The sequence below is a fragment of the Odontesthes bonariensis genome, chromosome 24 (genome assembly GCF_027942865.1).
Source record: "Odontesthes bonariensis isolate fOdoBon6 chromosome 24, fOdoBon6.hap1, whole genome shotgun sequence".
In the NCBI taxonomy this organism is placed as follows: Eukaryota; Metazoa; Chordata; class Actinopteri; order Atheriniformes; family Atherinopsidae; genus Odontesthes; species Odontesthes bonariensis.
The window spans coordinates 3,072,894-3,099,287 of record NC_134529.1 but is presented as its reverse complement, the minus strand read 5'-3'; the positions used below and the strand labels follow the sequence as shown (position 1 = coordinate 3,099,287).

The following is a 26,394-nucleotide window of genomic DNA, read 5'->3' as shown; positions in this document are numbered from 1 at the left end:
TACACTTTAAACCTGCATGTCATCAACAAAAGCTCAACCTTTATTCAACCCTGATGAACAGCTTGAATAAATCCCATAAACATTTAGCTTTTTTATCGGTTAACACACACAGGAGGAGGCCATCGAGCTACTGTTTTCTGATTAGAATCATTTCATCTATTAACCGGGACATCAGTCGCCAGTTATTTCAAACAACGTTTCACATTGTGTGGTCGTTTCAGATAGAAAATAACTTACTGATTGTGTACTTTGTGTTTAATAAAACTGGTGTTGATTCACTCATTTAGCAACGCAGATGTTATTATTGTTGTGCCAGAGTGTTTGTTGATGAATTCCTGAGGAACAGAAAGTCATCGTCACATCTCAGCGGCGGCTGTTTGCTGCTGCAGCATCCTTCAGTGGGCCTGGGGTGGAAAATACACAGGTGAAAGGCATGTTATCAACAGAAACTCACATTTAAGATGCTCAACGAGCATCTTTAACTATTTAAACTACTTTGGAAGAAGTAGTTTAATATCACAAGATTTTTTTTAGCCATATTTCTCTGTCCTACTCAGTCAATAATGTTTCCTGAGTCGTCATCATGTTGCTTAATCACCATGTCGTGTTTGGTTGGACGCCATTTTGTTGCTCTGAGGTTGTCTTTTGTCTGTAAAATCCTCATAACTAAATGTTAAAAACACATCAATCTGCTGAAAGTAAAAAAAAAAAAAAAAAGGGCTAAACGACAAATATCTACGGAAGCGTATTGCTGCCACTATGAAAAAAAAGGAGGCTCAGTATCATGTAATTACATGAAAAGTTTATTGTTATAACAATATATTTATCACGTTATAACGTGAAAATATCTCATCTTGAAATAACGTGATAATATCCTGTTATAACGTGATAAATATATTGTTAAAACGTGAAAAAGATATTGTTATAACAATAAACCTTTCACGTAATTACGTGATACTGAGCCTCTTTTTATTTCGTAGAGTGGCAGCAATATGCTTCCGTAAATATCCGATGAGCTGCTGTTAAAAACGCATCTTTATTATCAGTTTAGGAACAGATCGAATCCACTGCTCACCAGCAAGAATGTATTTGGAACTGTTATAATTTGTTTATTTTAAGTACTTTAAAGTAAACAACTGACTTTACTTTCATAAATTAGCCACTTTTAGCCACTTTAAGCCAAATTAAACTAAATCTAATTAGGCAACAATGTTCTAAAATGGATCTGAGAGCATTAAGTGAGGAAAGCGTTCCTTAAGAGACAGCGCCAACGTCCCAGCATGCAACACGTTACGTATCTTCACATTCTCAACATTTCTAAAATGACTTTTGAGTCTAAAGTCGCTCATAATAAGCAACACGGCCACTGATTCCTCCACATTCCTCTTCTCCATTGCACTCTGAACCGTATTCTTCTTCTTCTTCTTCTTCTTCTATGCACTGGAAAAAATCTAAATCTTACCAAGTATATTTGTCTCATTGAGTATCTCATTACACTTGATATAAGACACAACTGCCTAACAAGTACTATTTCAGCCAGATATAGGGACTTATTTTAATACAATACATCTGGAATATCTTGTTAAATGAAAAAGTCTTGAAAAGAAATTGTTTTGAGTCATATATCATATGAAACAAGCTTTTTTTTTTACATTTGAAGAGGTTTTTAAGCTAATTTCCAGATCACTTTTAACTCAAAAGTCCTAAATATCACATCTTATTTCAAGAAATCTTGACAAGCCGATTTTCACTAGTTCCATTGGCAGATTTTTTTGCTTATTTCAAGCAAAAACGTCTTTTGTTGGGTTTTTTCACTTATTTTTGTAGGGGCATTTTTTCCAGTGTGGTAATATGACCCCTCGGCGTACGAGGTGGTGCTAGTTGATGGATTTTGTTATGTCGGGTAATAGATATAAACAGTTAATTCCAAGGTAAACATGCTTAGGAAAGCGGTTAAAACTAATAAAAGCAGAGTTTTAATGAGATAAATCTCTGGTGATGTTGTAACAAATACGTTTCTGCACCTTTAATGGAATGTGTTCACTCAGGCCGTGGGATAAACATGTTGAATTTAACATTGATCTGCACAGATTGTTGAGCAGCCGATGGGTTAACGTCACAGACAGCAGACCGGAGCTACGAAGCAAACACCACACTGGAGATAAATAGTTTTTTATTTTGATTCACAGTGAAATAAACACATGCAGCGATGAGATTAAAAGTCTGAAGCTGATGGAGTTAATCAGCAGAGCTTAAAGCTGAATCCGCCCCTCAGCTGGTTCAAACATCTCCTGCAAACACTGAGCAAAGTGAAGGTGTTGGTGGGGAATTCACGGATCTAAAAAGGCACCGTAACACACACAGAGTCCCAGCAGAAGACGGTACACAGGCTATAAATATTTGTCAGGATGTTGTCGGCGGTTGCCATGGCAACCCCCTCAGCTCTTGCCTCCTGCTGCGGAGGCGGAGCCGCACGGCGTGGACTTCCTCAGCTCGATTTTCACCGCCTGGCCCTCTAACTTTGTGACCGTGGACACGCCCAGAACCGCCTTCCCGTTGGGTTTCATACCTTTCGACACCGGGATCCGTGTGGCTCCGCTCCGACCTGCCTGCACATCCGAGCTGGGCTGGAGAAAAATGAAAAGGATGAAATGTAATAGTCAATGACACCGGACACAGCAGAGGACCGGGATCAGAGACTTTTACCATCTGCTGTGAAGCTTTTTGTGGAGATGAGTGATGTCAGTGATGTGAACATTTGAGAGAAAAAGCATCCAAACGGTCACGGTGAGATGAAACCTGACAGATGGAAATAAGATGCTGGAAATACTGAACCAATCAGGAACGTTCCAGCTGAGGAGAAAAGTACTTCCTCCCTAAATTCATCGTTTCATTTGGGTAAAATATCTCCCCTGAGAACCTCGTTTTTGGAGGAAAGAGCAGGACTGGGCGAGTTAACTCGTTAATTATTTAACGTCGATAAATATTTTATCCCGCATCAACGCAGGTTTTTCATTTTTTGGTGCTTTTGTGCCTTTAATGGAAAGTTCAGAGAGACAGGAAGCAGGGGGCAGAGAGAGGGGGAACAACACGCAGCACAAAAGTCTGCTGCTCACTGGCTTTTATTTTGTAAAAGTCTGCTGCTCACAGGCTTTTATTCTGTAAAAGTCTGTTACTCACAGGCTTTTATTTTGTAAAAGTCTGCTGCTCACAGGCTTTTATTCTGTAAAAGTCTGTTGCTCACAGGCTTTTATTTTGTAAAAGTCTGTTGCTCACAGGCTTTTATTTTGTAAAAGTCTGCTGCTGTCTGCTGTGGAACAGGAAAAGAAAGTAATCGGCGGATCCACCAAACATGGAGAAGGGTACGGAACTTTTACTCGGCCATTTTCATTTTAAAGTTCTTCCAGACGGCGGAGTCGACAGAACCAAAGTCATCTGTAAACACTGCCAAGTTGAATTGTCTTCTCAGCGTAGTAGTTCCAGTCTAAAATATCACTTAAAGGCAAAACACACAACTGATAGCAGCAAGTCATTCAAGGAAACAGACAGTGGAGCGAGGCTTCTACATAAAAACTACAGAAAGATGCTGATGTTAAAAGTGTGTTTGCACAACAAATGTTATGGCACTTTCATTCATATGGCAGCACATTTAAAATAAAACTAAATGCTAAAAGCTATACGCTACTTTTGGATTCATTTCTGGATTCTGCGTACAAATGAGATTAATCGGGATTAATCAGGGAAATCATGTGATTAATTAGATTAAACATTTTAATCGTTACCCAGCCCTAAGCTCAAGATTTTATTGAGGAACTCAGGATCAAGTTAATTAACTTAGCTTAGCATCGTGTTCCAGGAGGGCTATCATAATATTATTTGGTCCTCTTCCTTCTATCTACTTTGGTTGTTGGTCTTGACTTTCTCTGTATTTTTTACAAATAGCAGCTTTAAGCTGAACGTCACCAAAGCCCTGCTTACTGTCAGTATTCACACCAACTTTGAACAGGGATGTTTATCTGTGCTCAGAAGTGCTGACTGAGGGATTCTGTCAGTTGGCAAATGTGCGTTTGTCTCTCTGAGACTCACAGAGAGGATTCAGTGCATGGCAGATCATTCCAGTGCTCGTTAGTATCTTTTCAAACCTGTCGTCTGATACCTGGAGAGAGTGCTATCTAGGAAGCACACCCCGTCTGATTTCATTTTGTAACATTTCAGAAGCAGCTGCAACATAAAAGATCAGACACCATTCAGACATGTTCTCTGTAAACAAAGGGAACTCATGGAGGTTTTTCTGTCATCAGAGTTTGAAAATGAATTACTAATGTTGAATTTTTACAGCATCAAAATCAGACATTGAATTTGAAAAACCAACAAAAAAAAAAAAAAATCAATTTCTAAAAACAAAAATCAGTATAAAAAAAATTCAACATTAAAAAAAAAAAAATCGATCCCTGTCTCAATTCATCAATTGCTTCTCCCTGTTGACTCTGGTTCTTTTTCCACTTTTTGAAGTTGAATTTTTTTCCATTGAATTCTTTTTCAGTTTAATTTTTTTAAGTTGAATTTTTTTCCACTGAATTCTTTTTCTGTTGAATTTTTTTCCACTGAATTTTTTTCCATTGAATTTTTTCCCATTGAATTCTTTTTCAGTTGAATTTTTTTCCATTGAATTTTTTCCCATTGAATTCTTTTTCAGTTGAATTTTTTTCCACTGAATTTTTTGAAGTTGAATTTTTTTCCATTGAATTCTTTTCCATTGGATTCTTTTTCTGTTGAATTTTTTTCCATTGAATTCTTTTTCAGTTTAATTTTTTTAAGTTGAATTTTTTTCCACTGAATTTTTAGATGTTGAATTTTTTTCCACTGATTTTTGTTTTTAGAAATAAATTTTTTTTACACTGTCTGATTTTGATGCTTTAAAAAAAAAAAAACAATCAAGTAATTCATATTCAAACTCTGATGGCACAGAAAAACTTCCACAGGAACTTTGGCTCTGTCGGATGGACATAACTCACCACAGACTGCGTCGGCCTGGAGGCCGCAGAGCTGATGGGGGTGATGGTTATGCTGCTGGTCATTTTGCTCTGGGTGGTCCTCGCCACTGAGGGTTGGCGTGGGGAACGGAGGACGGTCCCGGTCGACATTTCCCTGTTCTCTGAGCTCAGCCCCACGGATCTGAGGGTCAACGCGGGACCGCCGCAGACCTCAGCGGGCCTCTTGTACTGGGAACCCAGGTGGATGTGGATCTTGTTGTCCTCCGTCGTGATGATGTTGTTGCCGTTGTATTTAGGGACCGGCGCCGGCTCGGGCTGCCTCTCCGGGGTCACCTTGATCACGGTGTGGGGGTCACAAGAAGCGCACGCCTCTGCTACCGGAGTGGCGCTGACCGTGATGATGGACACCGGCGACTGAAGGCCAGCCTGACTCTTCTCTGGACTCTTCGCCCTGGAGATGGTGGTTATGGTGACGGGAGACTTGCCTCGATCCGGACCCCCCACCGGGTCGCTTCCTTTGGTCTTTGTGGTCACGGTCGTGGGCTTGGGGACGATTGTGATCCGAGGTTTTTGGAAACCCAGAGTAGGGATGATGGTGGTGCTGGAGAAGAAGTCCTCAGCTCGCGGGCTGGTGATCTCCAAGGTGGCGGTGCTGTTCTCGTGGTCGGGGGTCACGCGGATGTGGAGCGGCTGGCCGGCCTTCTGGGACATCGTTCCGGGCCCAGAGCGAGTCAGGGTGATGGCCTCCTTCTTCTTCATCCATGGGATGGAGGACTTTCTGCCCCCGAGTTCTGCTGATGCCTGCGGGTACCGATCCAGAACCGGCGCCTTCTTCAGACCCTGCTGTCTGAGGTTGCTCATTAGGTGGTTCTCCTCCAGGAAGGATTTCCGGATGAACCCTGCGGCGGTGTCGTCCTCGCCGTTGGTGACCACGTCCGTCTGGACCGCCGTGGAGGTCACCGGGGCGTCCATCATCCTCCTGCCGTTCATGCTGGGCCTCAGAGCCCGGCTGTAGCGCTTGGTGGCCTCCAGCTCCGTGGTCAAGCTGTCCATTTCCTGACTCATGCTCTTCTTCTTCTCCCCTTCCTCTACAAACCTCTGCTGGAGCACGGAGAAGTCCGCCTTCAGCTGGGACAGCTGGTCCTCCTTGTTCATGAGCTCGTGGATCTTCTCCTTCAGGGCCTGAACCTCCGCCCGCAGCTCTCGGGTCTTCGCCTCCTCCGCCTTGCAGCGAGCTCTCAGCTCGGCCTCCGGACTCGAGGCTTCGCCTTTCTCGATGGCTTTGTTTCTGGCGATCTGACCTTTCATCTCGTCCACCATCTTGGAGAGGGCGTTCGCTCTGTCCTGCTCGGTCCTGAACTTCTTCTCCAGGAGGTCGTACTCGTCCTCGGTTTTCATTAAATCTCCCTCCACCACCTCCAGTTTCTTCAGCCGGCTTTTCAGCCTCTCGATTTCCTGTGTGAGCTCTTTCACTTTGTTGTCCTGATCTGGATTCCTCTCCCACTTTCTGTGCATTTCCCTCTCCGTCTCCTCCAATCCGTTTATTCTCACTTTCATCCCCGTTAGCTTCTTATTTAGCTCCCTGCACTTTTCCTCCTCCCCTGCCAGTTCGTTTCTCAGCTCCTCCTTCTCCTTGGACAGACTCGTCAGCTGGATCTCCATCTCGGACTTGAACTTGAAAAGCTTTTTGCTCTCCTCGATCAGCTTCTCCGTGACCTCCGTGACCTTGCCCTGCTCCACGATCAGCATCTTGCTCAGATCGTCGCCTTTCTGCTTCTCCTGCTTGAATCTCTCGGCTAAGTTTTTCCTCTCGTCCACCAGTATGACCGTGAAGGATTTCAGCTTCATCAGATCATCTTTGAGGACCATTTCTGCCTTTGCAAACTTCGTCTCTGAGGACTCCAGCTCCTTCAGCTGGCTCTTCACCCTCTCCAGCTCTCCAGCCAGATCCTTCACCACCCTCCTCTCCTTCTCCAGGTTGCTATGCAGCTGCGAGCACTCCTTTTTGCTCTTATTGAAGGACCCCTCCAGTTTCTCCAGCTCGGCCATCCTCTTCTGGAGCTTGTCCACCTCCAGCTTCAGCTCCTTGCTGTGGCTCTCCTCGTCCTTCAGCCTCTTCCTCAGCTCCCTGCACTGAGTCTCCATTTTCACAATCTCCTCGTCCTTTCCCTCCATTTCCAGCACTTTCTTTCGCAGGTTCTCCAGCTCGCTCATCAGGGAAGAGTTTCCGCATTCTCCCGTCTTGATCTTCTCCCTCAGCTCCAGCAGGTCTTGGTCTGATTTCTGCAGCTCTTTGTTGCTCTCCTCCAGCTCTTCCATCTTGTGTGTGAGCCCGGCCAGCTTCAGCCTCAGCTGCTGGCTTTGGGACTCCTGCTTGGCCAGCTTTGCGGCCATCTCCTCCTGCTTCTGCGTGAACTTTGCCTGCTGGTGCTCCAGCTCGGCCTCCAGCTTCAGGACCTTCTGGTCGTTGTCCTTGGCGGCGTCACTCGCGGCTGCCAGTCGCTGCTCTTTTTCCTGCAGCTTCTGAGTCAGGTCTTGTATCTTCAGGCTCTGCTGGTCGATCTGCTCGATGTGCAGCTGCCTCTCGTCCACCAACATCAGCGCGAACGACTTGAGCTTGACCAGCTCAGCCCGGACCTTCTCCAGACGCTTGCTGTGGTCCTTGTCCTTACGAGCCTGGTAGGCCTTCTCCTGCTCCAACAGCCTTTTGAGTCTGGGAAACAGAAGAGATGCAAAACGTGGGCGGAGGTTAACATCAAACCTTCTCAACAGACTGTTTCAACGTAGATCACAATACTTCAAGATCTAAATTTATGCGAGAGGTCCCGGGTTCAGATCCCGGGGTAACAATAAAGCTGAGGAAATAAAACAATGAGAACTGATGAGTGATGTTAAATGGTTATTTATTGGAAAAGAAAAGTAATACTATTCAACCAAAACCTAGAAGAAAAACACAATCCCAACGGAACCTGCTGAGGACAAACAAGAGCCTAAATGTCGTGAAGCGTAACTCTTTCAGTGGAAGGAGGTTGACAGTTTGATTTTGGGTTTTTTTGTTCTGTTAATCATGGAGGAGCTAAGCTAACAGCTAATGAAGCCAGAGTTTGAGCAGGTTTAGCTCCCTTATAGGCCCGGTCACACATCCCTCCACGGGCATATCGCGGCCGAATCACGGCCAAAAATTTCTGCCCGTGAAGCAGACGCTGTGGAAAATGTGCAAAATTGGCTTACCCGCGGTTTACCTGTGGTATGCCCGCGGAACAGACGCCGGCGACTGTTCCGCGTCCTTATCGCGGGTGAAGCGCGGCGGTACCGCGGCCTACCACGGGTATAATAAAGCAGCCGAACCGGGCTGTAGAAATCATAACCGCTCAAGACACAGTCCCGTGAAGATGGCACCGAAGAAGAAGCAGCGTGCGAGCAAGAAGCCGAGGGCGAAGGCAGCAGATGAAGGCAGCCCAGTGCCAGTGGAGGCCGCCAAGAAGCCCAAGGCAGGAGTCTGGATCTGTAACACTTGGTTCTGATGCTGCTGGAGCAGCAAGACGAGGTCATTACTGTGACGGGGATCCATGTTCACCCCTTGACGTCTGGAGCACAACTGACGAATGCTCGGCAAATCGCGGAGAAAGGCGTTTGTCCGTGCTTACACGCGGTACACACGCTAATGCACGTGATAACAACGCGGTACAGACGCGGAACAAACGTGTTATGACCGTGCTCCACCCGCGATTACCCGCTGATCCTACCGCGTGTAACCACGTCTTAACCGCGGCCGTAGCACGTCCCAGCACGTTCGTTCCGCGTCTGTACCGCGTCTTTACCGCGTGTGTACAACGTGTACCGCCCGCGATTACCCGCGGTCTAAAGTTTTGGGCAGCCCAAAACTTTTTCGCGCGGCCAACCGCGTGTAACGACGGGTGAAGTACGGCTGTATCACGTCTCAATCGCGACCTCAAAGCGTCCAACAGCATCTGCTTCACGGGCAGACAGTTTTGGCCGTGATTCGGCCGCGATATGCCCGTGGAGGACATGTGTGACCGGGCCTTATCGTCCGCCATCTCTGAGATAAACACTGACGACTCCTAAATTCTTCAGCCCACTTAGAATAAAAAGAAAAAACAAAACTTCTATTCAAGATTAGATTAACTCATTCTGACACAAGTGTTGAGCCTCTAAAACGTGGACGTGAGACAACATAAAATCCTTTAAATAACAGTTTTTTTGTTTTGTAAGGACAGAACACGGCCTGAACTCTGACTCTGAGTGTGTCCCAAATCTTTTCTACAATCACATTCAGACAGAGAGTTGTAAACATCTGATGTAATGAGCGTACAAACGTTCAACAGCTTTGGAAGGACCTCAGACTCATCGGAATGCTGCTTAATTATTGATATTTCTTGTTTTCAGACTCCTTCCTGCAGTTCATTCCACTTTAGAAATTCCTCTCAAGCTTAAACATTTACTCCAAAAAGCCCTCTCATGTCTCCGTGCTGATTTCACCGCCTCTGAAAACTTTTTAAAAAAATGAAAGAAATAATAACAACAAAAACTAATTCTGTTATTATTATGATTTTTATCCTTTCACAGTTTTAGATCTGCTGCGGATCCAGAAATAAATCGGTAACAGGAGGCGCTGTGTGACCAACAGAGTTGTGACCGTTCCTCTTGCCGTTTGTGGATGTTTAACTCGTCTCTGCGGGAGTCTGCAGCCGTTTCATGTGCAAAAACACCTCAGCGCCGACCAGCTTAGATCAAAAACAGCTCATTCTCCTCACATTCTGCTCAACTCACCAACAGGTCGGGATGCAGGTCAGCTGGATCCATATCTGAGAGTGTTTTTAGAGCTGAGTGTTGTGGGACAGGGGGTGAAGGAAGGAGCCCTCCTCTGCAGGGAAACGGCCGTCATATTCCAAGCATGTGATCAGGAGACAATGAGGAAGGTGCTCTGCTGTGTGATGATGTCATCCACCTTCTGTTTGAGGAGCACGGAGGAGGCGGAGGAGTTCACGTCCTCAGTCCAACTCTTCTGGTTTTCTTGTGGAAATTTACACGGCGGGTCTGATGCAACAATGCAGTCAAATTCAAGCAGGTCTCCTCCGTCGTCTTCGTTTTTTACCTAGAAAGATTCTCCAGTTTTTTTTCTGCTGCCCATTTTTTGCAGTTCGGCCACGTTTCCATAGCAACGAGATAACAATGAAAAGAGGGAGTTTTGGTTTCGGTGTGTGAGATCAGAGCTTTGCATTGTAAAAGGTTTCCGAATGAGCCGAATATGAGCCGTGCAGAGTTCCTGCTGATGCACCGGCTGTTCAACGCCTTCATTTTTTACTGCAGATGCTCTTCACACATGGGACGAGGCAGCTTCTGACAAGGTTTGATAGTTCTGTCCATGCAACAGTTGTAAAGATCTGATCAGTCAGAACCAAAGTGATGGACCAGCAGGCCTCTAAAACAGCTAAACGTCAGTATTCGACACCAAAGGTCACACAGCCACAAATCTGCCGCGTTAAAAGTTGGAAAAACATTCTGATGCATCAGATTAAAATTAGGGCTGGGCGAGTTATCGCGTTAACTCGTTAATTATTTATATTATATATAACGCCGATAAATATATTTATCGTGCGTTAACGTATGCTTTTTTTTTTCCGATTATTTTTTGGGGCTTTTGTTCCTTTAATGGAAAGTTCAGAAAGACAGGAAGCAGGGGGCAGAGAGAGGGGGAACGACACGCAGCACCCCTGTTTTATTATTTATTTTTGTAAAAGTCTGTTGCTCACAGGCTTTTATTTTGTAAAAGTCTGCTGCTGTGGAACAGGAAAAGAAAGTAATCGGCGGATCCACCAAACATGGAGAAGGGTACGGAACTTTTACTCGGCCATTTTCATGTTAAAGTTCTTCCAGACGGCGGAGTCGACAGAACCAAAGTCATCTGTAAACACTGCCAAGTTGAATTGTCTTCTCAGCGTAGTAGTTCCAGTCTAAAATATCACTTAAAGGCAAAACACACAACTGATAGCAGCAAGTCATTCAAGGAAACAGACAGTGGAGCGAGGCTTCTACATAAAAACTACAGAAAGATGCTGATGTTAAAAGTGTGTTTGCACAACAAATGTTATGGCACTTTCATTCATATGGCAGCACATTTAAAATAAAGCTAAATGCTAAAAGCTATACACTACTTTTGGATTCATTTTTGGATTCTGCGTACAAATGCGATTAATCAGGGAAATCCACCTTTTCACGTTCACTTTCAGCGCACGTCCAGTTTTACTCTGAATGATGAGGTTTAGGTTGAGGAAAGATATCATCGGACAGTTTGGAATCCAACACCGTTTATGTTGCAGCAGATCCCCCCCCGGATAACAATGCTAAACTGAGGGTCAAAGACATTAATGTAACAGTGACAAAACAGAAGACTTGACATGAAAAAGACACTTAACTTTAAGGCCGTAACTTGACGTGACATGAAGGGGTGAAAATCAAGGAAAGGATTTCACCGAAATGAAAGGGGAGCCTGGAAACTAAATAGGGAACTGGAGTGATTGGTGACTGAGTGCAGCTGGGGACAATGAACAGGTGATGTGAGTGAAACTAATGAGCAAACAGAAACTGTGGGGAAGACAAAGGTAAACTCAATACAAGACATGGCTGTGTTCGAAACCGCATACCACAAACTACATACTCATCGATCAGACAGTATGCAGAGCGTTTACCCACAATGCATTTCGCTCCTGCCCGAGCCGAAATCAGCCGGCCTGAAGCTGATTTCCCTTAAGCTCTAAACTCTGTAAACTTTAGCAACATTTGAAACATTTTCAGGCGAGAAAGTAGTCGTTTAGATCCCCAACGTGTTGAAAACCTGACAAAATACCGGCTGTTTACAATTTTGTTCCCACGAATGCGGCGCTACTAAAGCTAGCCGCAGTGAGCAACGCACTTCCGGTTATTTTCACAAAATAAAATACCTGTTGCCTTTTATCATAGGGAAAGCCATTACCATACAATTGGTGCTTTTGTTTTGAAAACAGGAAGTGAACCTACCCTCGTTGTAGCTAGCTTGAAGCTGCCGTTTTGACAGGAAATGACGATCGGCGACGTCACGTTACGTTGCATCTTGGGTAGTTTGAGTATGAGTAGGAACCTCATGATGCATACCCAACATTTCAGAGAATCTAGTATGCATCCGGGAACTTATAAAAAGTTAAAGTTAGTATGAGTAGTAGGAGAAGTATGCGGTTTCGAACACAGGCTTGAACTCAAAAACCAAGACATAAAAAAGCTAAAAACATGGGGAAAATCCCATGGGCGTGACAGAACACACACATTTTTAGCTTATTGCAGACGCGGGTTCCTGTGGCGCCACAGCTGGATTAGTCCCTGATTGTTTTTAACGATGAAACGGCGAATTGTTTCAGCTGATTTTAAAGAGCAGGAACCAGCCGGCTCGGAGTTGAGAGCAGCTGAACTCTGAGAGATGAGAAACATGGCCAGCTGTTTCCTTTGTGAGACTTTTTTCCTGCAGAAAGCAGGAACCTGCTGCAGGACCAGAGTAAGACTCACAGCAGGCATGCATGCCGCTCGGCCCTCACCTCTCCCGCTCCTGCTCCAGCAGGTTGGTGAAGTCGTCGCTCTTGGTCATGAAGTCGGCGTGTTTGCGCTTCTCGTTGTCGAGCTCCATGACGGTGCGCCGGTGACATTTCTCCGCCAGCAGCAGCTGCTCCAGCATCCGTCTGTACGTCTCCTTCTGCTTGTCCTCCAGACGGTCCAACTGAGGGGGAACACGTCAGCACTGGTTACTAACAGCATGTCACACATCTGCCCACATCTGCCCACACAGCATCCCAGAGCATTAGCTGTGGTTACGCTCACATCGTGCCGGACGGGGAGACTCTCCACACATTTCGAGCTTCATTCAAACATCTTCACGCTCATTTGTTCGGCCTTTTTTACTCTGGGACATTCTCCAGACTTCAGTGAGCATTATTTCTGGCTCATCTGTTGCAGCTCCCTTCTCTTTAAACTCAGCTAAATCAAATCAAATCAATGTTGAGAAGTTGTTTTTACAGGAAAAGGTTTATTGTTTGGTATAAAGTACATTTATCTGAACTTTTATGACCTGAATTTACGAATTGCTGTATATTTACGGTGGATTTACAACGGTATCCGACTGTATTTGACAATAATTGTAAAATACTGTTGAATATTCATCCCTCACATGGAAATGAACAGTTAAATCAGTCATTTTACAATACCAGTAGATAACTGTAATTTAACAGCATAAAACAGTATTTGTAATGAATTGCTGTCCAAATCCAAAATACGTTATTATACTGTTAAATAAATTACGGTAGATGCGCTGTAAAATTACTAAAACACAGTTATCCTACCGTCATGTACTGTAATCCAAAAAACAATATTATACTGTAAAATAACTAAAATAACTAACTAATAACACCTACCATTATTCTACGGTCATATACTGTAATCCAAAAAACAGTAATATACTGTTATAAAATAACAAAAATATATATATTTCTTTTCCGGTTCCGCAGCAGACAGCAACAGACTTTTACAAAATAAAAGCCTGTGAGCAACAGACATTTACAATAATAAAAGCCTGTGAGCAACATACTTTTACAGAATAAAAGCCTGTGAGCAACAGACTTTTACAAAATAAAAGCCTGTGAGCAACAGACATTTACAATAATAAAAGCCTGTGAGCAACATACTTTTACAGAATAAAAGCCTGTGAGCAACAGCCTTTTACAAAATAAAAGAAGCCTGTGAGCAACAGACTTTTACAAAATAAAAGCCTGTGAGCAACAGACTTTTACAAAATAAAAGCCTGTGAGCAGCAGACTTTTACAAAATAAAAGCCTGTGAGCAACAGACTTTTACAAAATAAAAGCCTGTGAGCAAAAGACTTTTACAAAATAAAAGCCTGTGAGCAACAGACTTTTACAATAATAAAAGCCTGTGAGCAACAGACTTTTACAAAATAAAAGCCTGTGAGCAACAGACTTTTACAAAATAAAAGCCTGTGAGCAAAAGACTTTTACAAAATAAAAGCCTGTGAGCAACAGACTTTTACAATAATAAAAGCCTGTGAGCAACAGACTTTTACAAAATAAAAGCCTATAAAACAGGGGTGGTCCGTGGCGCCGCCCTTAAGTTTTCCTGCAATGCCTTGACTTCTGCATGTGTGTTAAATCTGGCTGTACCTGCACACCACACCTCACTCCTGTGGCAAATACCTCACACTGTCCTGCAGAGGATTTTATGACCAGCAGGACTTGTTTATCCCTCACTGACCTCAGCCATGGGCTTCTCGTAAACGTCCTCTGCGCTGCCGCCGCTGCTCTGGACGAGCAGCGAGTCCCTCTGCAGAGCCTGCAGGGGCTTGGTGGGGCCGGCCAGGCCATAGTAGGCCTCCAGAGACTCCGGCCTGGTTTTGTCTGTCTTTATCATGCCGATGACGTCCTCTCTGGCCTGAGGAGACACAGTTCCACGCTTTAATAAATCACACATTCGAACACTTGAATAGAACCACTTTAATTTAAAAGCTTTACGAACAGGATTCAGTTTTGTCCATCTTTACTGATTATTCAGCAGAAAAAGATGCAAAAACATCTGAAATGGATCTGCTTTTGTTCTTCTAAATTGTTACCATATATTCATTTATTTCAGAATCAGAACCAGAATCAGAAAAGATTTTATTGCCAAGTAATTTTCACATCACAAGGAATTTGGCCTGGTCTGTTTGGTGCAATAAAACAAAAAAATATATAATAATAATAATAATAATAATCATAATAATAATAAAATAATAATAATATTAAAAATATATTAATTATTTAATTATTATCATTGCAAAAACAGACCTGATATTCATCTGAAATTGATCTGCTTTTGTTTTTCTAAATTATTATCATATATTCATTTATTTCAGAATCAAAGAAGATTTTATTGCCAAGTAATTTTCACATCACAAGGAATTTGGCCTGGTCTGTTTGGTGCAATAAAACACAAAAATATATTATAATAATAAAATAAAATAATAAAATAAAAATGTAAAAAAATATATAAAATATTAATTATTTAATTATTATCAATGCAAAAACAACAGCTTTGACGGGTTGGAAGACATTTGTTGGAACAAACATGAAACCACAGATCAGTTCAACCTAAATCCTGTAGAATGATGGATTAAATCACAGTATCAGCAGACTAAATAATCAATGAGATTGTTGGCTTTCAGTTGCTCAAGTTCTCAAAGCTCCGCACCACACAGTGTCTAACTGAATGAAAAGGTTTTATCCTCTTGAATGGGAAAAGATCTTCAGACATCTCCACCGGTGTGGGTCCGAGATGTTACCTCGATAATTACCTTCACAGAGAGAATGACATATTTGCTGCTTCTTCCAGGTTCGCTCCAGCAGAGAGAACTGTTTCCCTCATTCAGCATCCGTGACACAAAGTCCCAAAGACTGCTTCACCCAATCACAATCCAATCAAATTTTATTACCCTCATAAACACCATTACACAAGAAAAACTTCCCTGGAAGACAAAGGCTGTGATTTGCAAAGTGAATTTCTGCCCATGAATCGACTTTAAAGGGAGTTAAAAATGCACATTTTGAAAAAAAAAAGAAAATGCTGATTTCATTTTGAAAAATAAATAAATAAATAAAATGTTGATTTAATTTTGAAAAAACAAACAAAAAATGTTGATTTAATTTTGTAAAATAAATAAATAAATAAAATGCTGATTTAATTTTGAAAAATAAATAAATAAAATGTTGATTTAATTTTGAAAAGAAACAAACAAAAAATGCTGATTTAATTTGGAAAAAAAACCAAACAAAAAAAATTATTTAATTTTGAAAAGAAACAAACAAAAAATGTCTATTTAATTTTGAATTTTTTTTTTAAATGTTGATTTACTTTTGAAAAAAAAAAGTTGATTTAATTTTGAAAAGAAACAAAAAAATGTTGATTTAATTTTGAAAAGAAACGGTCGTCATTTGAGCAAATATTGAAAAACAAGAGGAGGCTGCACTTGGTGATGAGGACTATTTTCAGCAGCGCATTAATCCACATTTGGTCCACAATGAGTATTTGTGGCAGCAAAACAAACTGAAGGGAGTGTTAATGAAATAACATGTCGGTTGCTGCAACAGTGAAGCTCACTGATGGGTTTTTAATAGATTTTGGACGGATCGACGGTGCAGCTGAAAAATATATTTTAGGTTTTATTGCAGCAGTTGGTCTCAGGAGGAAACATTCATTGATGATTTAGGGTTTATTCATGGGAGAACGTACAGTCAGGAGAAAAATAAAGTACTTATAAGCTTTTACATATCAGGAGATTATAATAACAACATAGTCCTGACAACCTGAGAGGAAGAAATGACACCACATCAGTGACCTTTAACCTTTAACATGCTAACTGAGGCCTGCAGAGGCTGAAATGGCCTTATAACCCTTCCCAGGTTGATGGGCAGCTACACTTCTACTTCTCTGAGATCATTGCTGATTATCAATCATTCATGAAACTTAGAATTTCCCTTTCTGGATGAACTAGGTAACTTTTATCTATTTATTTGCTGAAATCTTTCCTTGTAATGTGTTGTGCAGCTGCAGTTGTTGGACGAGGGATGAACCAGATAATTCAGAACAAAAGCGGCTCTTCCCGTTTGAAACGTGGCTCCGTGTCGAGGATTTTTCTGACTGATGGAAAACATTCAAACACACCCAAAACACACGAGCAGGATGGAAACACAAGGTGAGGCAGCGGCATCCCGTCCCTCTGGAGGGAAGTTTATGGATGTCTTTCCATTAGAAAACCATTATCTGAGTGGAAGCCAGCTGCAGCTGGTGGGCTGTTTCCACACTAACAAAGGTTATTATCTTTTAAAAGGCTGTGAAGTCTCCTTTGTTACTTTTGCCTCTTGTCTTGACTCGTTTGATTTAACGCATCTCAGCTGATCCTATCTGAAGTGATTGCGATCGTCCCTGCTTGTTTAAGCTCGTATTACGGACCGTTTCTGCAGAAATGGGGACTCGAGTCGCTGTTTTGATGACTTGTGACTTGACTTGACAAAAAATAAAAGACTCGAGACTCAGTTTGAATATAAAATTGATAAATTAATTTAAAAAATAACATTGATTACCCGGTAGGAGCGCAGGCTGAGAATGGCGTCATGATTGGATCCCTACCCTGTCCATCAGCCATGCCCTCTCTACATACCTTAGTGTTTATTTGAGAGAATAAACTCATATCAGATATGCATCAACATGTCAGCGGGACCGAGAGTCGTTGTCTTCGGCTTTCGTAATCACCATTTTGACAGTAAAAGACGAACAGCTCAGTGCAAGACATGCGGCATCAACATCTCAGACAGCCAGACGACAACTTCCAACTTTGTTCGTCATTTGAAGATCCATTCTGACCAGTAACTGTCTGCAAATTAGCTAATATTATCCTGTTAGCCTAGTCGGTAGTTAGCTAACGTTAGCTTGATATGATACGGGGTGGACAGGTTGGACACATTGGCCGATGATGTTTACTGACAGTTACTTATATCTTTGTGTTTTCACTTTATTAAGATCAGATTCTGCAGGTAAAATTGCAATAAAAAGGTGACTTTGACTTCGACTTGCCCAAGAAAAAATTACTTGAGACTTGAAAGCTAAGACTTGAGACTTGCACATGTGTGACTTGGTCCCATCTCTGGATTTCTGTTACTAACTTTTTATTCTACAGCTGTTGTCGATGCATAATCATGTCAGCAGGGAGTTTGTTTGCATGGGGGAGCTGCCAACTAAGATCTCCAAATGCCCGAGTAATCCAGAAGAAGAGCTGGAGAGGAGATGCCGCGGACGCAGAGCAGGAACAAAACAGACAAAAAGGAGGAAGAACCGTTTCTGACTGTCTTGGGAAATGTGACATCACTGGCAGGTGAAGCTATGAAGAAAGATGAATCTATGAATCTGGGATGCCCTGTTATTTCTGACCTGGCTGCAGGAGCAGCTCTAACAGCTCTCTGCTCAGCTTTAAGACTATCCGGGCAGACAGAGACTGCAGACAGAGCGCTAACAGGAAAGGAGGAGGATCACAGAGCTGGTTAACAATAGATGCTGTAATCCTGTCATTGCATCTGTTTTTTTTCTTCTGAATTTCTTTGTTAAATGTATCTGTTGAATTTTATTGTTATTTATTTATGTAAAGCACTTTGGTCAACCCAGGTTGTTATAAGGTGCTATATAAATAAACGTGACCTTGACCTTGACCTTGTTTGAGTTCCAAACTCAAAAGAAGAAGCAGAGTTTGATAAAAAGGTGTAAATATCTTTTGAAGAAATCATTAATTTTCTCATTATCGATACGACTCAAGACTTTGAAAGAAAGACTAAAATCCAAGAAAACGTATCTGAAATCTGTAAACAAGCTGTTATTGCCATTAAAGCTAGCTTATAAGTACGCTAAGCTAACCACACTTTTCTGCTACACTTCAACTTTCAAAAACTGATTATTTTTTTTTTAATCCTAATTTAATTGAGTTATTTATCTGTAACAATAATCCATACAGCAGAAACATGATTTCCTTTTGGGGATTAAACAATTTTGCCTGATTCCTAAACTTAACCAAGTCGTTTAATCAAATCAAATCAAATTTATTTGTAGCACATTTCATATACAAAACAGTTCAAAGTGCTTTACATAAAATAAAAGCATTGCAGCAGGGAGTGGAAGAAGCATTAAAAATACACAAAAGAATATAAAGCAAAACAATTAAAATAATTTAAATTAATTTAGAAACGCGCAACAGTCCAGATAAATTAAAAGATATCCTTTAATTCCTAAATGACTCAACCTACAACACCAGCTGCAGTTAAAGTAACAGCAGATCTTCACAGAAATGCAGAAACTATTCGATTTGTACCTGAACTTCTCCTTCCATGACTCCCAGCAGGTGAATCAGGTCCTTCTTTGACAGATCTGGTGTATTTGCTTTCCGGCTCTCTGCAGCTTTCTTAGGTTTCTTTGCTGTTCCAGACATGCCCGTCCTTTCATCGTTTTCCTCTGTTTGAACTTTTATCCTCCTCTTTGTCAGCTCTGGTGTCATCTCCTCTTCCTGCTTTATGAAGCCTTTCGTGGGCTGAATGTGTCCCTCATCTGGACCCTCCACGGTGCAACTCCTGGATCGCATGTTTTATCTGTGAAGGGTAGCAGAATATTTAAATAAATCAAACTGTGAAACAATCATGCAGGTTTTTCTGTAAGATTTTCTAATGTTTTACTTCCTTTCAGACGTTTGTTTTAGAAGTGGCGTTCACAGGGGTGGGGAAGGGGGGGCCACGCCCTCTCGGGAGCCAAAACATGTGCTAAAGTGCCTCCTCACGAGAGCCAAAACGTGTGCTAAAGTGCTCCCTTGGGAGCCAAAACATGTGCTAAAGTGCTCCCTTGGTAGCCAAAACATGTGCTAAAGTGCCCCCTTGGGAGCCAAAACACGTGCTAAAGTGCTCCCTTGGGAGCCAAAACACGTGCTAAAGTGCCCCCTTGGGAGCCAAAACGTGTGCTAAAGTGCCCTCTCAGGAGCCAAAACACGTGCTCAAGTGCTCTCTACAGTGGTGAGGATGTGCTATATTTGCCCTTTTTTTTATTTCCGCCCCTGCCCTTCAAAGAGTCTGTGCACACCACTGAGTTTTAATGTTGTATCAGCACACGTTTTCACATCATCTCGTGAAGTTTTTGCACTTCAGTCCTACAACAAAAGTAAGTGATGACGGTGTCTCATCTGGTAAACATCTGGAAAGATGCATTGCAGTGATATTTATTCATCAAAGTTTGTTGATTAAATACAGCGGAGCGCAGGAAAGTCTTGAGGATTGATTTAAAAGAAGAAGAGTTGACGCAGACCTGCAGATATCTGGGAGTTGGTTCCACACATCTGATCCATAAAAACTGAAGAAAAGTAAAGAAAAGCAAAGAAAGCAAAGAAAGCAAACCTGTTCCTAAAGACCTGAGATGTTGACAGTTCTTAAAGCTCAAACTATTCTTGATGTGTGAGTTATTTTGAGTTATTTTGAGTTATTTTGAGTTATTTTGAGTTATTTTTCTTCTAATTGAGGGTCGCTGAGATAAGAAATTGATCAGCAATGCAAACGAGGCCAAAGTTTGTTGATTCTGCAGGTCTGGATGAAAGTAGGTGGTGACTCAGACACAGGGAATCCTGGCAGGCACCTGGTAGCAACCAACATTACAGCCGCTTGTATTAATAGTTGTGTCGGGGGACATGCCAAGATCTCCCACATCTGAGCGTTACTGCGGAGACGTCTTCATGCAACCTTCAGCGCGGTCGCACGGAGAAGGAGAAGCAGACAGACCTGAGGCTGAGTCCCTGGATGTTCAGGCTTCAAACAGAGAAGAGTTTCAGGGTTTCTGGGTGTGAATTCGTCCTCAGATACTCTCTGGGGATTTTTCTGCTTTGAAAAACAAACGCCGGAAGGTGTCTAATGTGACACGTTTCTATCTAAAGGCATCTGTTTGTTGTGGTTTCAGGTTATTAACCAGAGCTAACCTTATCAGTGATACATTTAGCATAATGGGAGATGATGAGTGACTCAGTGAAAGGATCGGATTATTGGCTAAATTACAATAAGAATGAGCTGAGCGAGGGTAATTCTCCTTGTAAACAGCCGGTATTTTGTCAGGTTTTCAACACGTTGGGGATCTAAACGACTACTTTCTCACCTGAAAATGTTTCAAATGTTGCTAAAGTTTACAGAGTTTAGAGCTTAAGAGAAATCAGCTTCAGGCCGGCTGATTTCGGCTCGGGCAGAAGCGAAATGCATTGTGGGTAAACGCTCTGCATACTGTCTGATCTATGAGTATTTAGTATGGAAGTATGTAGTATGGAAGTATGCAGTTTCGAACACAGCCGATGTGTCTTCTTCTGTGGTGTCAGTGTTGAGTGAGAGGCTAACGATGCTACCCAGAGACACATCGTTTATGCAAAACTGCAGCAATTTGTAGACTCACTTCATACATAAATGACGAATTAAAATGCAACATTTAATCATCAAGAGACCAAGTCAAATTAAATGCACACTCAATTATTTACAGAGCAATTTTGTTTCATGTAAATTTAATCTTTTTTAAAAAAAAATTCTCACGTATCAGACTTCTTCTTCTTCTGGAAGCTCTGCTAATATCTGCGGATATTTTCACGGATGAAACACGTACAGATTTGTTTTTTCTTTCTTAATTTGTTCTATTTCTGAATCTGGCCCCTTGAAAAAGAGAGCGACGCTCCAACCGTCTCCACTCTTCACTTTGGCGTAACACTGAAGAGGTCTCAGTGAAACGATGAATCAGAGTTTGTCTTGTGAACGTAAACTGTTGACTTATCTGATACAACACTGTAGGCATGTGGCGGGCGGGTTCATCTGATGCCTGCAAACCTCTTTCATGCAACAGTTGGCAACCAGAAGGAAAACAGCACATCCTGTAAACAAACAGACCGTCTGTATTTGTGGAGCTTCTGCTCACTGTTTACTCACCGGCTCTGCTCAGTGACTCACTTACATTTGTATAATGTTGGTTAAAAAGTTACCTAAAAGGGTCTTATTTCAAGCCTGATGTTAGTTCTTCAGTTTTGGTTTTATATAATATTAGGGCTGGGCAACGATTAAAATGTTTAATCTAGTTAATCACATGATTTCCCTGATTAATCACGATTAATCGCATTTGTATGCAGAATCCCAAAATGAATCCAAAAGTAGCGTATAGCTTTTAGCATTTAGCTTTATTTTAAATGTGCTGCCATATGAATGAAAGTGCCATAACATTTGTTGTGCAAACACACTTTTAACATCAGCATCTTTCTGTAGTTTTTATGTAGAAGCCTCGCTCCACTGTCTGTTTCCTTGAATGACTTGCTGCTATCAGTTGTGTGTTTTGCCTTTAAGTGATATTTTAGACTGGAACTACTACGCTGAGAAGACAATTCAACTTGGCAGTGTTTACAGATGACTTTGGTTCTGTCGACTCCGCCGTCTGGAAGAACTTTAACATGAAAATGGCCGAGTAAAAGTTCTGTACCCTTCTCCATGTTTGGTGGATCCGCCGATTACTTTCTTTTCCTGTTCCACAGCAGACAGCAGCAGACTTTTACAGAATAAAAGCCTGTGAGCAACAGACTTTTACAAAATAAAAGCCTGTGAGCAGCAGACTTTTACAAAATAAAAGCCTGTGAGCAACAGACTTTTACAAAATAAAAGCCTGTGAGCAACAGACTTTTACAGAATAAAAGCCTGTGAGCAACAGACTTTTACAAAATAAAAGCCTGTGAGCAACAGACTTTTACAAAATAAAAGCCTGTGAGCAACAGACTTTTACAGAATAAAAGCCTGTGAGCAGCAGACTTTTACAATAATAAAATAAATAATAGAACACGTGTTAATGCGCGATAAAATGTTTATCGCATTAAATAATCAACGAGTTAACTCGCCCAGCCCTGTGCAATATAGAAGAGGGTCAGCGTTGGTAAATATCTTGAGACTCGGGACCTTACAATCACTGACCAAGTTGGTAACCTCGGAGTGTTGATAGACTAGGGCAGCCATGGCCTAGTGATTAGGGAGGCGGACTTAAGATCAGAAGGTTGCAAGTTCAAGTCCCGCCATTACCTCTCCCTATACCTCTATTCATGGCTGAAGTGCCCTTGAGCAAGGCACCTAACCCCACATTGCTCCAGGACCTGTAACCAATACCCTGTATCTAAATAGATGTAAGTCGCTTTGGATAAAAAGCGTCAGCTAAGTGTAATGTAATGTAATCTGACTTTCAGCAGCCACATCAAAGCTGTCACCAAGGCAGCTTTTTACCACCTCAGAAACATCAGCAGAATTAAAGGTTTCCAGGAGAAACTCCTCCATACATTCATCTCCAGCAGACTCCATCACTGTAACGCTCTTTTAACTGGACTTCCCACAAAGAGCATTAAACATCTGCAGCTCATCCAGAACGCTGCTGCTGGAGTTTTAACCCGGACTAAGAGATCTGAACACATCACAGCAGCTTTAAAATCTTTACTCTGGCTTCCAGTCAGTCACAGAATAGATTTTAAAAGCCTGCTGATGGTTTACAATCTGTGATCTGTTCAGAGAATATAAAGCCAGCAGAGCTCTGAGATCCAAGGACTCAGGTCAGCTGGTCCAGTCCAGAGTCCAGACTAAACATGGAGAAGCAGCATTTAGCTGTTATGCTGCAAACAAGTGGAACAAACTGCCAGTGGAGATTAAACTTTCACCAAATGGAGACATTTTTAAATCCAGGTTAAAGACATTTCTGTTCTCATGTGTCTATGCATGAAATATCTTTTAACTTATCTAGACTGTTGCCTGATTTTAAATTCATTTAAATGATTTTATTTGTTTCTCTTTATATTCTTTTATGTATTTTTAATGCTTCTTGCACTCCCTGCTGCAATGCTTTTATTCTATGTAAAGCACTTTGAACTGTTTGTACATGAAATGTGCTACATATAAATTTGATTTGATTTGATGATTTGATATATATAACAGATATTTCTTAAAGTGACAGCATATGTTACTGATGCATTAATTTTGCAACTCAGCCAAAGATCTTTGAGCTACATTCTTCCATTCACACACAGATTTGTGCCACACTTCTTAGTCTTTACAGCCTTTAAAACACTTTTGTCTGTCTAACACACAGAGGGTGACACACTGGGGTCGATGTAGGGTTCAGTATCCTGCCTGAGGGATACAAAAGACACTCAGTGGGGTCACATGGCACTGAAAGGATCGGATTATTGGCTAAATTACAATCAGACTGAGTTATTAAGTGCATGTAGACACCTTAATCTGACTAAGAACTGGATTGGATGGGATTCAGACCCCGAGATAACTGGGTTGAAAGTCACTCTAAACCTGCTTGTAGACGCTGAAGCACGTGGTGAATCAGACTTTGCGTTCTGCGCATGCTCCAGATGTTTTCCCGGGGTCGTGACCCGGAAGTCAAAGGAGACGATATTCCTGTTGTTGTCGCCGTCAGAAAGAAACAAACAACGCGATGGAGAATGCTCCGTTGGGCATCGAGTTTGTGCAACAAGCAGCTCATCACAGAGCAAATGTAGAGGGACGTAGCTTCATCTGGCTCTGCGTTCTCCATCTTTCTCCAATGCCTGAGTTTGTTGTTGTTGTTGGTGGTGAAGAGGTCAACAGGAAGTGGCTCTATTAGCAACAGCTGGAATGGGTACAGCGCCACCTATCATACTGGGGTATGACACGCTTTGTGCCTCTGATCCCATTCATTCACCGCCACATATCCAAGGAGAATTACCCTTACTCAGCTCATTCTGATTGTAATTTAGCCAATAATCCGATCCTTTCAGTGCCTGAGTACTTCTCCTACTATTCCTACTAACTTTTTGAGTTTGTAAGCGAGTTTTAGTAAGCGAGAAGTTCCCGGATGCATACTAGATTCTCCGAAATGTTGGGTATGCATCATGAGGTTACTACTCATACTCAAACTACCCAAGATGCAACGTAACGTGACGTCGCCGATCGTCATTTCCTGTCAAAGCGGCAGTTTCAAGCTAGCTACAACGAGGGTAGGTTCACTTCCTGTTTTCAAAACAAAAGCACCAATTGTATCGTAATGGCTTTCCCTATGATAAAAGGCAACGGGTATTTTATTTTGTGAAAATAACCGGAAGTGTGTTGCTCACTGCGGCTAGCTTTAGTAGCGCCGAATTCGTGGGAACAAAATGGTAAACAGCCGGTATTTTGTCAGGTTTTCAACACGTTGGGGATCTAAACGACTACTTTCTCTCCTGAAAATGTTTCAAATGTTGCTAAAGTTTACAGAGTTTAGAGCTTAAGAGAAATCAGCTTCAGGCCGGCTGATTTCGGCTCGGGCAGGAGCCAAATGCATTGTGGGTAAACGCTCTGCATACTGTCTGATCGATGAGTATGCAGAATGGAAGTATGCAGTATGTAGTATGCAGTATGTAGTATGTAGTATGTAGTATGCGGATTCGAACACAGCCCATTATCTTTTAGGTACACTGTAGATCTCATCTTTGTTTTTTCTTGGGGAGAGATATTTAAAGAGACATGACAAGGCCAAACTGCCCTCTGATTTATAGTACAGATAAAACCTCCGACAGCTGTGGCCTGTGGTCGACATGTAAGACCGACTGTGAGTAACTGGTGACGGAGGTATGTTGGCTGCAGATCGTTCGGTAAGCTTATCCAGTAATAAGAAGGTCATCAGAGGTTGGACCCGGAACGACAAGCGTCTGGTTCTGATCTGCATGTTTAAAGGCGTTTTACTGCAGAAGAAGAGCTTTTCTCCTGTTTCGGTTATTTTGTTTTTGTGTCTTATTCAACTTTAAATATTTATTTCCTCGTGTATTTTATTGAATTTTGCTTACTTCTCGTTTTTCATACCTAGTTTCAATTTCCAGGTGTTGAAGGGCAGCTGATCACTACCTTAAAATATTTTCAAGGTGTGGTGGTTACTGCTCCTTGTTTTCTTCAGGAAGCTTCCTCCCATCATCCAAAAGCATGCACGTTAGGTCCACTGGTGATTCTAAATGGATGTAAATGTGAACAGGCGAGGTTGTTAGCCCTGTCTATGTTAGCCCTGTCTGTGTTAGCCCTGTCTATGTTAGCCCTGTCTATGTTAGCTCTGTCTGTGTTAGCTGTCTGTGTTAGCTGTCTGTGTTAGCTCTGTCTCTGATAGCTCTGTCTGTGTTAGCCCTGTCTATGTTAGCCCTGTCTGTGTTAGCCCTGTCTGTGTTAGCTGTCTGTGTTAGCTCTGTCTCTGATAGCTCTGTCTATGTTAGCCCTGTCTGTGTTAGCCCTGTCTGTTTTAGCTGTCTGTGTTAGCCCTGTTTATGTTAGCTGTCTGTGTTAGCTCTGTCTGTGTTAGCTGTCTGTGTTAGCCCTGTCTGTGTTAGCCTTGTCTGTGTTAGCCCTGTATGTGTAAGCCCTGTCTGTGTTAGCCTTGTCTGTGTTAGCCCTGTATGTGTTAGCCCTGTCTGTGTTAGCCCTGTCTATGTTAGCCCTGTCTGTTTTAGCTGTCTGTGTTAGCCCTGTCTGTGTTAGCCCTGTCTGTGTTAGCCCTGTCTATGTTAGCCCTGTCTGTTTTAGCTGTCTCTGATAGCTCTGTCTATGTTAGCCCTGTCTGTTTTAGCTGTCTCTGATAGCTCTGTCTATGTTAGCCCTGTCTGTTTTAGCTGTCTGTGTTAGCCCTGTCTGTGTTAGCCCTGTCTGTGTTAGCTGTCTGTGTTAGTCCTGTATGTGTTAGCTCTATCTGTGTTAGCCCTGTCTGTGTTAGCTGTCTGTGTTAGCTCTGTCTGTGTTAG

The 26,394-nt window shown here is 42.2% G+C and overlaps 1 protein-coding gene across 3 annotated transcripts in view; it reads right to left on the bottom strand.

The window, feature by feature from the left end:
- Positions 1-282: 282 nt before the first annotated feature.
- filip1b (filamin A interacting protein 1b) overlaps positions 283-26,394 on the bottom strand; it is a 49,040-nt gene continuing 22,928 nt past the window's right edge. The window contains exons 2-8 of one of the 3 annotated variants that reach the window (XM_075459318.1): positions 18,937-19,210; positions 14,304-14,480; positions 12,581-12,759; positions 5,016-7,707; positions 4,157-4,221; positions 2,570-2,627; positions 283-404 (exon numbers count right to left, since the gene is read on the bottom strand). In XM_075459318.1, coding sequence (XP_075315433.1) covers positions 396-404; positions 2,570-2,627; positions 4,157-4,221; positions 5,016-7,707; positions 12,581-12,759; positions 14,304-14,480; positions 18,937-19,203 — 3,447 coding nt within the window. In that variant the 5' untranslated portion in view covers positions 19,204-19,210 and the 3' untranslated portion in view covers positions 283-395. Of the gene's footprint in view, positions 405-2,156; positions 2,628-4,156; positions 4,222-5,015; positions 7,708-12,580; positions 12,760-14,303; positions 14,481-18,936; positions 19,211-26,394 lie in introns of those variants that run through there. The other 2 variants (XM_075459319.1, XM_075459317.1) reach the window with 2 other exon arrangements.